This window comes from Saccostrea cucullata, unplaced genomic scaffold (genome assembly GCF_032062105.1).
Source record: "Saccostrea cucullata isolate Sc308-1 unplaced genomic scaffold, CSIRO_AGI_Scuc_v1 ctg304, whole genome shotgun sequence".
In the NCBI taxonomy this organism is placed as follows: Eukaryota; Metazoa; Mollusca; class Bivalvia; order Ostreida; family Ostreidae; genus Saccostrea; species Saccostrea cuccullata.
The window spans coordinates 496,373-511,831 of NW_026935438.1; the positions used below are offsets into that span (position 1 = coordinate 496,373).

Here is a 15,459-nt window from a genome sequence, read left to right on the forward strand (position 1 = left end):
AGGGTGTTATTACTTAATTATTTGATCGTCACTGAAAGACAGATATACATGCACATTATATGCGCAAAAGTGCCACCACAGAATAGTACTTTGGTACTCTTGGAAGTTTTACAAATATAAAACAGATTTTCTCAAATTTAGAATTCCAAAATTATACAAAGTTCGTGTATGTATTAGCCTTTTAGGATGCTATAAATCAAATTTGACAAGATTTCCATTGTCAGATCGCTTTAATGGGAGTTCGCATACAGTGCACCAGGTGGCAAGTCATATTTCATTGTATTTATTCGTGCATATATATACTTTAAACCATTCCAAATGGTTATATGTATATTTTTTTTCTAAAAAAAAAAAATAGTTAATTCAAGAGATACATAATTTGTTTTTATTTAGCTGTATGTAAAAATGGCAGCTCAGTACAAAACATGGCAGTTGCACATTCAAACAAATGTGATGATGATTATCAACATCCATATATACATACAAAGAAAAATGGTATCGATTGCATAATGTAGACCGATGCAAAACATCCGGTTTTCCTTCTGGTAACATTCTGCTAAATGATATGAATTAGGATTTTTAATGAAAGTTCATCTCTTTATTTTAACAATATCAAAGAAGCAACATCAGAGCTCTAGCACAGATGGCAATGAAACCGGATCTGATAGAATTAAAATATCCGGGTTACCGACGTTTGCCCCTAGAGTACCGATACATTGTATTTTATAAGCAAAACAGTTGATATAAATAGTAACAGAATTTCCAAATCATTGCTTCTTTGTTGGCTTTAATTAACACGTGAAGCTTGAAAAAGAAAGTCTGTAAAAATGATTATACAACTTATCGAAAAAAAAAAAACGATCAGCGCAAACATTTAGATCGGGAATTCGATTACAAATTAATAACAGATATAATAAAAAAATGTTGCCCCTTTGATCGCTTGTTTAATGTGGCACGTCAGGTAATTTTGATGCTTCACTTTGCCACTGCGAAAAAAATGTTTAAAAAAATAAGTTGGAGTAGCATGTTGAATGTCGTATTTATATGTGATTCTGATGGCATTTTGTCACCTGAAAACCGGAAGTACTGTTTGTCTAAGAGAACAGACGACTAAGACTACGTAGATGTATAGGGATGGGGTGAGGCCAGATGCTGGGCTGTAGTAACTGTCCACTGTCTGACGTATCGGCACCACCACCCCCACACCGTCCAGCTGGTATGGTACCGTAGAGGGAGGAGAGTTGACAGTGGGTTGACTTTTTGCTTTAGATCTTGTTATACATGGTTCTTTTACTGAAATAAGAGAAAGAAATGCTGTGATATATTTATTATACAAACCTATGCATAATTCCTGACCATGCAATTTATCTGAATCTGAAAGAAATAATTTTGTCATAAAATACATTTTTATCATTTTGATTTAAAAAAAAAACTATTTTAAGCTTGGTAAAATCCCTTGAATAAAGATGAATGCTTAAAAATACATGTTTTATTTATATTTTGAATAAATGACCAAGCCTTACCCAAGGGGCAACAACATGAACCCAGATTTCATGAATTTTGATAAAAAACCTGAATTCTCCTTGCAATAATGCAGTTTACCTGCATTATGCCTATCAGTAAAATGTACGAAGATCCTACCCAAATATATAATACATTTCGCAAAAATAAGAAAAGTGAATGGGGCATTAACATAGAACTCTGGAAACACAAGAGGTGGGATTAGTTATCTAGAAGAAGTAAACATCCCTTGTCTTTCAGACACGCCTGAGCTGATTTCTGTATTTATCAGATAGATGGGAGGATGTGTCATGTTGTAAATTTTGAATTTACCGGTTGGCAGTAAATACAAAATTTACAAGATGTCATGTTGTAAATTTTGTATTTACTGCCACCCGGTAAATTCAAAATTTACAACGTGACAGATCCGTAGTGAAAAATTGGCATTGAACTAATGGTTTAACAACTGGGATGAAGTATGGTAGTTAAAACAACTCAAGTCCGAATTTATTTGTAAATTCGGCCATTTAATTTGCAAAATGCTAAATTCAATGCTAAAAGTTTTCAAAATCTTATACGTACAAAGAAAAAACATTTGTTGTGGCTTTCAACTCGACATTTAGATATATCGACGCTGCATATTGTCAATTAACAACAGTTATTTACATTCATATGTCGATTTGATATATCCTGGTTGTTTGAAATAAAAGACACCAAATTAATTTTAAAGAGAGTTAATTCAACAGGGTTAATTTTTTAAAATTAAATTATGTCAAACAATGCACATGTTGGTGTCTGTTTTATACTACTATTTGTGGTATTTTATGGAAAGAGAGAGAGATATACGTTTAATGACACCAAAGAGTCATACACATCTGTTTTATAATTACTATTTGGGTTTTTAAGAAGAGAGAGACGTTAATGCTCATCTAACAATCAAGCTTTATGATAAACGTGATGACTTTAACTTTTCAATTGTCAACTTCTCTTACCTATGCAGCAATACACCTTCATCACTTGCATATAACGTTTATATCTCTCAGTTGATTCGATACGCAAGAGCATGCTCTACGTATGTATAACTTGGGTGAAGTGAGGTAATTATTGAAAAAAAAATTGAAACAAGAATATCAACAGTTTCGTTTAAAGTTATCATTTTGTAAGTTCTATAGTCGATATAACGATTTTGTCAACAAATATGATTCATCATTAAGCCAAATGCTGATTGACGTTTTCCATACTTATTGTTAGTCCATTATTTACACACTGAATTGACGACGGATTTTTCACGTATTTCCCGATCATGACAAGGTGCATACAGTGGGTGTGATCGGTGGGCAGGGGATGCTTACTCATCCATGGCACCTGATCCCATCTATTACGTTTTGGAAGTCCATCTTTGCTCTGCTCCTATTTTGTATTGTGTTATGGACTTTTGACCTTAATTACTGCTCATTATCTCCATATATATCCCTCAATATAATTTTAATTCTTTTTACATATGCAAGTACTGTAAAGTTGAAATTTAAACATAGTTGAAAATGTCTCGTCGAGGATATCTATGTACTTTTTGGAGACCAAGTTTTCTGAAAACCTATTAAATTTCCAAAAGGATCAAATTTTGTCTATTTTATAATGGTTAAGATGATAAAGAACGTTAATCAACTAAAAACAAAGGTAATCAAAGATTACGAAGCTCACCTCGACGAATGTTATCAGTTTTAGTTATGCAAATCTCACATTTCTTTAACAGTTAAAACTAGTATTTATTCTGACAACAATATTCAAGCAAGTTCTGTTCAAATAGGTCTTGGGGAATGACCTGTTCCAAAAACTTTAACCTGGTCACTTGTTTGGAAAATGTAGGTCAGATACAGAAGCAAGATTCGATTGTCCATCCTTAGATGCATCATCCATGCAAGTTTGGTCCGGGTAGGGCTTATAGTTTATTGGGAAAAACCTAGTCGCTAATCTGGGTATGGATGACAGTTACTTGGGAATGGACCTGCTTCAAAAACTTTACCCTGGTTACTCATCTGGAAAATGTAGGTCAGATCCAGCAACCGAAGCAAGTCTGGTAGTATCCATCCCTAGATGCATCATCCATGCAAGTTTGGTCCAGGTTGGGCTGACAGTTACGTGGGAATGGACCTGCTCAAAAAACTTTAACCTGGTCACTCATCTGGAAAATGTAGGTCAGATCCAGCATCCTAAGCAAGTTTGGTAGTGTCCATCCCTAGAAGCATCAACCATGCAGGTTTGGTCCAGGTAAGGCTTATAGTTACTTGGGAACAGACTTGCTCCTAAAACTTAAACTGGGACGTCGACGCTGGGGTTATAGCATAAGCTCATCTCGACTTCGTCGAGGTTAGCTAAAAACGCTGGGGTTATAGCATAAGCTCATCTCGACTTCGTCGAGGTTAGCTAAAAACTGTAATCAAAACAAATATCGGGACACCATAAACTACAGACCTCTGGATATACCAGAGGTGGGATCAGGTGTAAGCACCCCCTGTTGACCAGTCACACTCGCCGTGAGCCTTATGCATTGATCATAAAAACGGAACTTTCCGTAGTCTAAATCATTATGAAAGTCTGGTTATTTTAAGTGCTTATAAAAACTGCTGATTGAAAAAATCCTCCTTTGCCTTTGATTTTGACATATGATAATACTGACGACATTTTATCAACTAACAAACTGTACAAGTTGAAACAAGTCGATTTTGGGAAAACCTTTTAAATTCAAATTTTCCAGAAGTTCCTTGAAATTTTTAAGTATCCACATCTGATTTACACCACTTCTTGAATATATTGTTGCACAGTTCTCTCGAAGTTTCTCCTTCGCTACTGTTAATATCTTAGTGAGGAGTTAAGAAAGAGACTAAGTTGAACATTTTTTTGGAACCCCGCTATGAATCTTTGTAAGGATTCTTATGAAGTTTCGAAATCCAATATAGATGTGGTTATTCAATTTCATTTTGGTTGAATGGGATATCAAAAATATTCAAAACTGACATATGAATTTGAAGAATTTCTTCCTCAGAAAGGTAAATATGAGTATAAGTTGGATTACCACTTGTAGAAATAAACACAAGTTCTTGTAAAATACAATTTATATAATGAACCTTCCATACGAGAACGATATTGTTACCTGCTTGGTCAGCAGGGACCAGTCCGAACTGATCATGTAACTATTCAATTCTTCTTTCACTCCTGGATTATTGAATACAGAAGGATAGATTGTTTTCATATTGCCTCTAATCTTTTAATACGCGATTGTATCATAGATCCGATACATTTAATTCATTCTGACAAAGTGTCAACATCTTCTTTTTCATATCTGGCCCATCGGCTGGTGTAATCTTCTACAGAATCCATAATACCATGTATTTATGAAATTCCGACGCCAGTTGAAGAATCGGAGTTCCCTATATTAAGGAACTTTTAAAAATATTGATATAATGTCCTCATTATTAACTCTATTTACGTCATCTGTAATAACGTGTCCAGCAGGACTGTAGTTATAGGGTGAAAAAAAACATGAACACGATGGAGGATTATGTTTTAGATACTCTATATCCAATCCATGTAAAGTTTTTTTGGTAACTGAAAAGCAAGTTTGGAAACAATAGTCTTTGTAAGAAATACAAGGTGTAGTCTTTAACTTGAAATATGTTGGAATATAAGACGGGACCCTTTTGTGATTAAGAATATCACTTACATTAACCGCGTCAATTCCTTTATCGGCATACTGAAGTTTAAGGAAAAGACGCATTGTTTAAGCTGCATTTTCTTCAGTGGAATGTGGGGGGTTATTTTGCAATATCCAAAATCACATATCCGTGTCTATACTCTAGTTTGGAACAGTATTCAAGCTCATAAGTCCATTAAACAATACAAAATAGGAGCAGAGCAAATATGGACCCCAAAACAAAATAGGTGGGATCAGGTGTCATGGAGAAGTGAGCATCCCCTGCCGACCGGTCACACCCGCAGTGTGTTCCTTGTCATGATAGGGAAATAACAAGAAGATCCTCCGTCATTCAGTGTGTAAATAATGCCCTAACAATTATTATGAAAAACATCTGGCCTAACAATTAGTATGAAAAACGTTAGTCAGCATTTGACTCAATGATAAACTGTATTTGCTGACAAGGTCATTCTATTCCATAGAACTTATGAAATGATGACTTTAAACAAGGCTGCTGATATTCTTGTTTCATCAGCTTATTTGTCAGTGATTTACCTCACTTTAGAAATTGTACATACGTAGAGCCTTCTCTTGCCTATCGAATCAACTGAGATATATAAACTCCGTATGCAGGTAATGAAGGTATATTGCTGCATAAGTAAGGGAAGTTGACTATTGAAACTTAAGGTCATCACGTTTATCATAAAGCATGGTTGTTAGATTATCATAAACGTCAGTAAGTAAAATATCAAATATAAACGGATGTGTCAGACTCTTTGGGTATATTTTATCTCAAGCTCACCGGAATATATCATATCGACATAAGAATGTAAATAACCATTGATATTTCTGTAGATAACCAATTGCATGAAATTTTCCAAATTCTTTTTTATCGCAGAGGTAGCTCTGTAGAAGTCAAAACGCTAGGAACCCCTTTTAGAAAAGAACAGATGTAATTTTGTAAATGACTTTTTCAAATTAATTTCAAAATAATTTCAATTTTTCTTTTTAAAAGAAATTAAAAAAAACATTTTTATGAAGCAATCTATCAAAGAATAATCAATTCTGCAATTGATAAATTTCATTTTTTTTGTCTTTGGCGTAAGTTCTTTTGTGAAATGGATCCCTAATCTTTAATTGATGGTTAGAAATGGTTAGTTTTGAAAAGTTCGCCTTAACGTAATTGATTTAAGAAAAATTATTCTTTATTTTTCATAAAGTTCTTTGGCGATTTTAAGAATTCAAAGATTTACTCGACTACTTCAACATATTATAGCACAAATGCCAACGACTTTTCCAGCCCTTATACATTTTTTTATTGAGTTAAGATACTGCCCTGCCGCCTTATTTACTAGAACCTGCAATTTATCTTTGCCAGAATTTTCAGAATCCAGTATATAGGTATGCTGAATCTGTATTCCATATCTATGTACATCCAAGATGGCAAAACAATCTCAACATTTGCAATTACATAAATTTTAAGAATTAAATGAGTATTAAACCTAAACGAAAAAAAAATGGAACGGCGCAAAATGATAAATTTTTGCACGAAATGAATAAACGAAAAAGCATGAAAAGATTGCCAAAAACGCGCGGAAAATTCATAAACATATAGATCATGTGCCTCTTACTGTTCCTTTTGCGTAAATGAGTCTAATTAATCATTCTCTGTATGGCAATAATATTCTAATTCTACACCGTCGCTTCCGGTTTTGCGGTTCAACATAGATTGCATTTCCATAGAGCAAGGCTAAGTTGTTGTTTACAGCAGAGAGCAACAGGAGGGTTTGTATCATATAATTTATTCTACTCAATAAACCTCTGATTTTAATTGCAATGCAAATGTATAAATTGATAATTCATTCATGTTTTTTGAATGAGTTATGAGACTGGCAATACGTCATCTTTTCTTTTCAACCTTCTATTGAGTAATTCTTAGGTCAAGGACAGAGGAATGCTGAAATTCATAACTTAATTAAGTGAGCAAAGGAATATTAACAGATTTTTAACAGACAGTAAAGCATATATAGTGGAAAGTGGTTTGAAAAGAGCCATAACAAATATTTTTTTGAACATGTTGGGTAAAGTCTCCATTCTTTATTAACGTTTATACAACAGAACCTTTCTAGTTTCATAAATGGAATCTGGACCCTTCTACATGAAAACCCCAACGTTTTACTGAAGAAAAATGCAGCTAAAACAATCCGTCTTTTCCTTAAACTTCAATATGCCACTAAAGGAATTGACACGGTTAATATAAGTAATATTCTTAATCATAAAAGGGTCCAGTCTTATATTCCACCATATTTCAAGTTAAAGACTACACCTTGTATTTCTTACAAATATGCATAGACTATTGCTTCCAAACTTTTCAATTACCAAAAAAAAAAAACATGGCCTGGATATAGAGTATCTGAAACACAAACTCCATCGTGTTCATGTTCTTCACCCTATAACTATAGTCTTGCTGGACACGTTATTACAGGTGATGTAAATATAGTTAATAATGAGGACCTTAGATCACTTATTTTAAAAGGTCCTTAATACTTGAACCCCAATCCTTCAACTGGCGTCGGGATTTCATAAATATTATGGATTCTGTTGGTTGAATATTACGCCAGACGATGGACCAGATATGGAAAAAAAGACGTTGACACTTTGTCAGAATGGATTAAATATATCTGATCCATGTTAAAATCGCGCATTGAAAGATTAAGGGGCAACATGAAAACCATCTATCTTTCTGTATTCAATAATCCAGAAGTGAAAAAAGAATTAGATAGATTACATGATCAGTACATACTGGTCCCTGCTGTCAAAGCAGGTAACATGTCTTCGTTTGTAAGGCTCATTATATGAATTGTATTTTAGAAGAACGTAGATTTAATTCTACAAGTGGTAATCCAACTAAAACTTTTAGTTCCCTTTCTAATATCCCAAGGAACCAAAATGAATTTGAACTACCATATATATATTGGATTCCTAAATTTCATAAGAATCCTTACAAAGATACATAGCGAGCACAAGTAAATGTTCAACCAAGCCTCTTTCTATACTCATATATTATAGATAAACAGGAATGAAGGAGAAACTTCAAGAGTACTGTGCAATATTATAAAGTGGTGTAAATCAGTTGTAGATACTTAAAAATTTCAAGGACCTTTTGGACAATTTGAAATAATAAGATTTTACAAAAATCAACAGCTTAAAAACTGACAAGTTTTCAACTTTATACACAACCATTTCCCACGATAAATCAAAGTCCAGGCTTTTTGATATCATTGACAGCTGCTTTTTCAATAAAATGGAACTCGTAAATTTTCTTATCTTGTCATTGGTCATTTGCAAACTTGGTTTGTTAAAAAACATTCTGATTGTACACACAAGTACTCTGAAGTTGACAACAAAAAGATGCTTGAGTTTCTAATTGACAATATCTATATTGTTTTTGGAGACCAGGTCTTCCAACAATTTATTGGAATTCCAATGGGTACCAATTGCGCCCCCTTATTAGCAGACCTATTTTTGCTTAAGCATTGAATTCATATTTTTGGATGTCGTCGATCCTATAACACACCTGGCCGTGCCGACAAATTGAATACCACGCCTTAAAGCTGAATATTTACATTCAGTGTAATTTTCTTTATGAAATCCATTAGAAATCCAAGGCGTTCAAATCTCTATAACACACACCAAACCTTGTGGTCGCGCTTTCGAATACACAGTAGGAACTATATACATTTTCAATACTCCAGAGCATCAAAATGTACATAGTTTTGACTGAATTTAATTCAGAAACTATAATCTTGTCCTATAACACACCTGGCCGTGCCGACAAATTATCATACCGCGCTAACGCGCGGTATTCAATTTGTCGACACGGCCAGGTGTGTTATAGGACCGACGACATCCAAAAATATGATTTCGATGCTTAAATATTTCACTTGAAAAAGACATTAATGGTAATCTAACATCCAAGCTCTATGATAAACATGATGACTTTAACTTTTCTATCGTCAATTTCCCTTATCTATGCAGCAAACCTTCATCACCTGTATACGGAGATTTTATATCTCAGTTGATTCGATACGCAAGGTCATTCTCAACATATGAATAATATCTAAAACGAGGTAAATTTATGACAAACAAGTTGATGAAACAAGAGTTTTAGCAGTCTCCTTTAAAGTAATGAATTCGTAAATTCTATGGTCGATACATTGAGCTTGTCAGTAAAAACAATCGAAAACCATTGAGTCAAAAGCTGACTGACGTTTTTCATATCTATTATAAGTCCATTATTTATACACTGAATTGACGATGGATTTTTTTCTATTATTTCCCGTTAATGACGGGGAGCGCATGGCGGTTGTGACCGGTCTGCATGGGATGCTCACTCCTCCGTGGCACCTGATCCCACCTTGGATGTTTTAAAGGTCCGTGTGTTTGCTCTGCTCCTATCTTGTATTGCTTTATGGACGTTTGAGCTTGAATACTGTTGTTATCTCCATATGTTTCATGTAATAATTTGATCTTTTAACTAAGTCCGCCAGATTGAAGTTATCAGAAGTTTGATACCCGATGCCTTCCTTTGCAATTCTTTTCTTTGCATTTTTATGAACTAGATCAAATCTTGTAATTAAAAAAATTGAATTACTATGATTGCCTATGAAGCTGAGAGTTAACAGCTTATTGGGATACAAATTAAATCCTGTCCGTTTACATCAATATCTTTACCTTTTAGAAATAATTCTGCATCTGCATGTCTGTCGTGATGTGCAAGGACATTTGTAAACATTCCACACTGAGGGGTGGGCATTTTGTAAATCACTTGCTGAGGAAAATCGTACTTGTATTCAAAAGTACTGTATTTAACCTGGAAAAAAAGTAAAACAAAAGCTAATTATAATTTGTCCAGGTAATTTCAAAACATCTCTGATTATTATTGTGGTCAAGAAAAAATTTGTTAATTAGACACCTACATCTAATATTGATCAGTTATACTACCTGATGTAGTGCACGTACGGAGATACAATTCAAACTGATGTCCTTTCTATAGTACATTTTATTTATTAAACGATTTTTTTATATAAAAGATATATTGTAAAGTATATTTCTGGCAGAAAAAAATATCACATGACTTTTTTCGCTTTGATAGTGTAAACAGACTAATTTCTAGATATCGGTTTAAAAGAATTTCAAAGAAATTCTTAAAACTTAAATATGTGCTAATATATACAGATAATTGCACAATGTATTTTAAAATCTGCAGATCTCGAGGTTTTGTAGCCCTTAACTATAAAAATATTTTTGGTTTCTTTTGAATCTTATTCATTTCTTATTTGAAGCGAACATGATTTATGTGACGGTGTAACGTTGAATTTTGACCCGGGTTGAAAATTGACCCGGGGGTCATTTTTCAACGTTGAAAAGTGAGACCAAATGCGTTGAATTTAGACCCTAGTCCGTTGAAAACTGAGCCGGGTCGTGGAATTTTGATCAAGAAACCGGTTCAAAATTCAACAGCATAAAAACACATATTTATGACTTGGTTTCACAACTCTGATTTAATCCATAGGTGTCGGGAACGGGGTGGGGGTTAAGTCCTATTATTTATACACATAAGAATTGAACAATGTGAAATTTGTTTATTATTTCCACGTTACAGTGTAGTCAAAGAAAGAAGAGTTATGGTGGTAGTGCTTTTAAAAAAAAGTGATCCATTCACCCCCAATAGGATTTTCGGGTTAAGACTACTCGTTTGGACAATGGACAACTTTTCTTTTTCTTGTCAATTCTTTTCAGATTTGATATTTTTTTCAATTAGCCCCCCCCCCCCACTGCTGTACGTTTTAATGCTTATTTAGTTATGCACAACATTAATAACTTAATGTCCAGATTGAAAACCGGATTTTTTCAAAATAAAAGATTTAGTGACCTTGTTCGCATAGTTAATCAAACAGTTCAAAATAAAAGGTTTAGTAATCTTTTTCGCACAGTTAATCAAACAGTTAAAGAACGAACCTCACAATTAATACATATTTATTTTGTTAGTTAGACGATGTAAAAGGGGATGATTTTGGGATTTTTTTATTTGAAGAATTTTTATGTATTTGGGACCGGGCTGTTTTCTTCATTTTGTAGTTTTTTTTAATCAAAAAATGTTTGCCTTAGATACAGAACCCTGACTTTCAGCATTATTTAATTTTTGTAATAAAGTTGCCAAAATATAACATTGAAACGGACCTTCCATCCAATTTGAGAAACATGGTTTGGTTTCAACATTGGCTAGCTTCCCTTTCTACTTTTTGTTTGCTTGTTTGTTTGTTTGTTTCGTTTCTTTATTTTGTTTATGGTTTTTTCTGATTATATTTCAGAGGATTTTGACACATTTGAAAAAACATCCTCTCTCTCTCTCTCTCTCTCTGAAGTGGACTGGCTTTTTAGTTGTTTAGATCAAAAGAAGTCACTGGAAGTTGCAGGGAAAATCGTTTTTTTATTGTTGATATCAAAGATCAAAAGTACTGTATTTAACCATCCCAGAAAGGTTAAAAAGTAAATTTTTACAAAAGTTACAGATAAGTTTGTTACAGGGATTTCACCAACTTTGCATTATACTTACATGTTATGGTCGCTTTTTACAAATATGACCTATTATTGGATTCATTTTGACAGATGTGTTTCATTTTAATTTTTAGGCTTTTAATTTGTTAATTTTTATACTGAATTTGGCTAGATGGGATGTTCTGCCCACCTGATCAATATAATATTATATACTGATGCTCCTTTCTATAGAAACAGATTTCATTTATTATGCCCTATTTTTTTTATATATAGATATATTTAAAGTAAGTCTTGTCAAAAAAAAAAGTCACTTGAAGATAACTTGAAATCGTGTAGTGATTAGAATGTACAATATAACGGGATGATAGGTTTATTTCTAGATATTCGGTTTAAAAGGGAAAAATTGAAATTCGAAATATAAATATAGAGATACTGATATATATAAAAACTTGTTCAAAAAATGTTCAAACTCTGAGGTGGGGTCAATATTCAACAGGGTCTATTTTCAACTTGTTGAGGTCATCATCGAGGATATGAAAAAAAAATATCAAGCTGTTGAAAAAACGGGTATAAAAATATTTTGGTTTCTTTTGAAAAAACATCTTATTCATTTCTTGAAAATTTGAAGCAGGAACATGTTTTATGTGACGGCAAAGAGTTCCTCCGAAAATTTATCATATCCTCCTTAACTCTCCTTACTTATTTGATTTTAAATATTTTTAATTTATTTTAATTACAAATCCAGTATTAAATATAATGTAACAAAAGTTTAATACATGTATTGAAGTCGCGTGCTTCTCCATTTGGATATCTTTTAATAATTAAAATGTTAACATCACAAAAGTTGATTAAACAAGGATTTTCTCCAGATGCATTCAGTTAAGGGGGAGGGGGGTTCAATTTACTGTTTAAAAAATTACTTTGATCTAGAAATAGAAGCAACTATAGCTAAAGTTGAAAATAATTACATAATTTGTCAGCTAATCACTTTCAACTTTAGATTGAATTTGATTAAAGACAATATAAAGCATTCTGGCCGATCCTTGCAGTCATCCGGTCTCGTTAACCTTCAAATACTAATACATGGAATTTTCCAAGAAATCAAATAAAATATAATTCCGTTGTTGTAAATCAAAATTTCATGCAAATTTATAACTAGCTGGATAATAGTAATTTTAAGATTTAAAAAACAAATATGTCATTCTATAAATGAATTAATTTTGAAATAAGTAGATGGCATGCACTTTTCTTCAGCATGGGGTATACAATATTTTACGATTGCAATTAACACTACAAAATCAAATAATTATGAAACACGTCAATACACATCCTTTCAGCTGAAGGGGTACACAAGCATAATTGAATACATGTACAACTGGTCGTCTGCGTGGCATGTCGCGTGGCATAGAAATCCCAGCATCTCGTCGCAGAGTTAGGAGATAAAACTTACGTCGTGGGCTCGAATCCCATTGCGAGACATGCCTGAACACTATAGTCCTTAAACTGTGTAATCCAAGGTGCAGTGTGGCAGTATTTTCTAGTACGAAAAAATACCACTAGCTGCTCACTGGCCCTGAGTCCCAAGTATAGGTCTAAAAATATGCTGCTCTCCATCGGCAAGTGGTAACGTCTCATTATAAGTGAAATATTCTTAAAAGGGACTTTAAACAAACTGAGTTAATAGCCTATTTGTTTTGAGAATTTTAAGTAATTAAAAAGTTTTAATTACTACCTAACGTGCATTCCGTCAGTGAAAAGGACAAAAAAAAAAGTAATATCCCGTCCTTAACAGGTATTTATGTCATTAGAAGAAACACAACTCTAACTTAGTTTGGTGGTTAATCCCTCAACAAAAGCATGTTTTCTCTTAACAAAATACAGAATCCATGTTTTCCTCTTATTTTAGTCAAGACAGGGGGTCTGGCGGCTAAGGTCAGGAGCAAAATCGTGACATGGCCTCAGGAAGCTAAGTTCCCGAAAGCCTCTAGTTCTATATGAAGTGAAAGTCTCCAAATAAATCTCGCATTACAAAAAATGTAAATATAATAGCTTTATTATCTTTTTATACAGCGATATACTTCAATGGAAATTACGACCAAGTCTCAGCTAGGATGGTTGTGCTGTTATTTCTTGTTTGAGACCAAAGTGAATGTATTTTTTCCTTTTTATTCTTACAAAACTAAAGCAGTCGATTTGCAAATAATATCTACCCAACAATTGTATTCCTCCGCTTCGTCTTTTGATTTTGTTATAAGGTACTTTTCAAACAATGAACTTGTGTTGTAAATGTATCGCAAACATTGGTATTCTGCCGAAAGAAAAAAAAGAACATTACACATAAACGATATAAAACAATTCTTTGTACAAAGAACTACTTGCCAGTGCAATATTATTGCTTATATCTACCTATTCCATAGTTTTACTCCCTAAAAACACTTTACTTTAACTGGTCTTAAGATATTTCTGACGTACGAGTACTATGCTAATAATATTAAATAATAAGCATATGATAAATAGTATACCACATACAAATCATATGTCATATTATCCTAGAGGCCTCGTGGAATTTAAAATGCAATATTTCTATAATATATATATTGTGTAAGGTCTAGGAACATTCTTTTTAGAAGTGCATCTGAAATCCCACAATTGTCATCAAGAGAAAAAAAATGGTGAAAGGGTTACGTTGGTCTTTTTCATGCAAATATTCAACTCTATTACAAAGAATAACAATGTTATAAATTTACAATTTAAAGCAAGTTAAAAAGCTCTTAAAGACTTATTGTCTCTCTAGAAATCTGTCCCTTACGTTTAGCCCCAGTGACCCCCTGACAATCTTTGCCGTGGACTGTTAGGGTGGCCACCGTGTTACACGTGTCTGAATCTACATCAGAGATCATCCCTAAACATTGTCGTCCTCCATATGTCCCATTAAACATGAACCGTCCTTCAAACCCACAGTACGAGTCTAACAGTAGGCCATCATCATCTGGAAATCCAAAACATAGTAGAGGTACTGTGAACAATGAGCTCAATAAATGATACCCCTGCCTCCCATTTGATTATAATGACAAAGTCCATGTTTAACTTTGAGAGACTCAAAATACTCAGTAAGTGTCAGATAAAAAAGTAAAATAGGAGGTTCACAATGACATTATGTAATAAAGAATCTGTGAAAGGATCATTATGCAGATAAGAAATGGGTACCCTTCAGTATCATAGAAAGAATGCCGTGTCAATGTTTTCCTATGGGAACCCCTATGTGTCCAATCAAAAATGAAAACAAGAGGTGCACAATGGAACATTGTGATAAACATTACGTGAAAGTTTCATTAAATTTCATTCAGTGGTTTAAGAGAAGTTATGGATAAGAGATGGGTACCCCAAAAGCACAACAGATGGACGGACATCCCAATACCCTCCCACTTTTCAAGCCGGGATTATTATCAGAGATTTTCTACATGTGAATAATGTAGAATGTAAAATGTGATTAGCTATAGATTAGTGAAATTAGATTATTTAAAAGTATAAATTCACGTTGAAATCGTTTTATAATATAATATTTTCGTTCTGTTGACTTGCAGACCTACAGATAAGTGTTTTCCTGGCACTGCTGCGGTAGGTATCCAGAAGGGGGAAGTCGTCATCTCTAAACTGGCAAAGAGACTCATAAGGCTGGTTCTCCCGAACACTAGGACCTAAAACAA

The 15,459-nt window shown here is 33.5% G+C and overlaps 1 protein-coding gene across 2 annotated transcripts in view; it reads right to left on the minus strand.

Annotated features, from left to right (window-relative positions):
- Positions 1-389: 389 nt before the first annotated feature.
- Positions 390-15,459, minus strand: part of LOC134242840 (uncharacterized) — a 46,898-nt gene continuing 31,828 nt past the window's right edge. The window contains exons 13-17 of one of the 2 annotated variants that reach the window (XM_062724985.1): positions 15,343-15,450; positions 14,562-14,741; positions 13,963-14,060; positions 9,926-10,064; positions 390-1,293 (exon numbers count right to left, since the gene is read on the minus strand). In XM_062724985.1, the coding sequence (XP_062580969.1) occupies positions 1,067-1,293; positions 9,926-10,064; positions 13,963-14,060; positions 14,562-14,741; positions 15,343-15,450 (752 nt within the window). In that variant the 3' untranslated portion in view covers positions 390-1,066. The remainder of the gene's footprint in view (positions 1,294-9,925; positions 10,065-13,962; positions 14,061-14,561; positions 14,742-15,342; positions 15,451-15,459) is intronic. The other variant, XM_062724986.1, reaches the window with a different exon arrangement.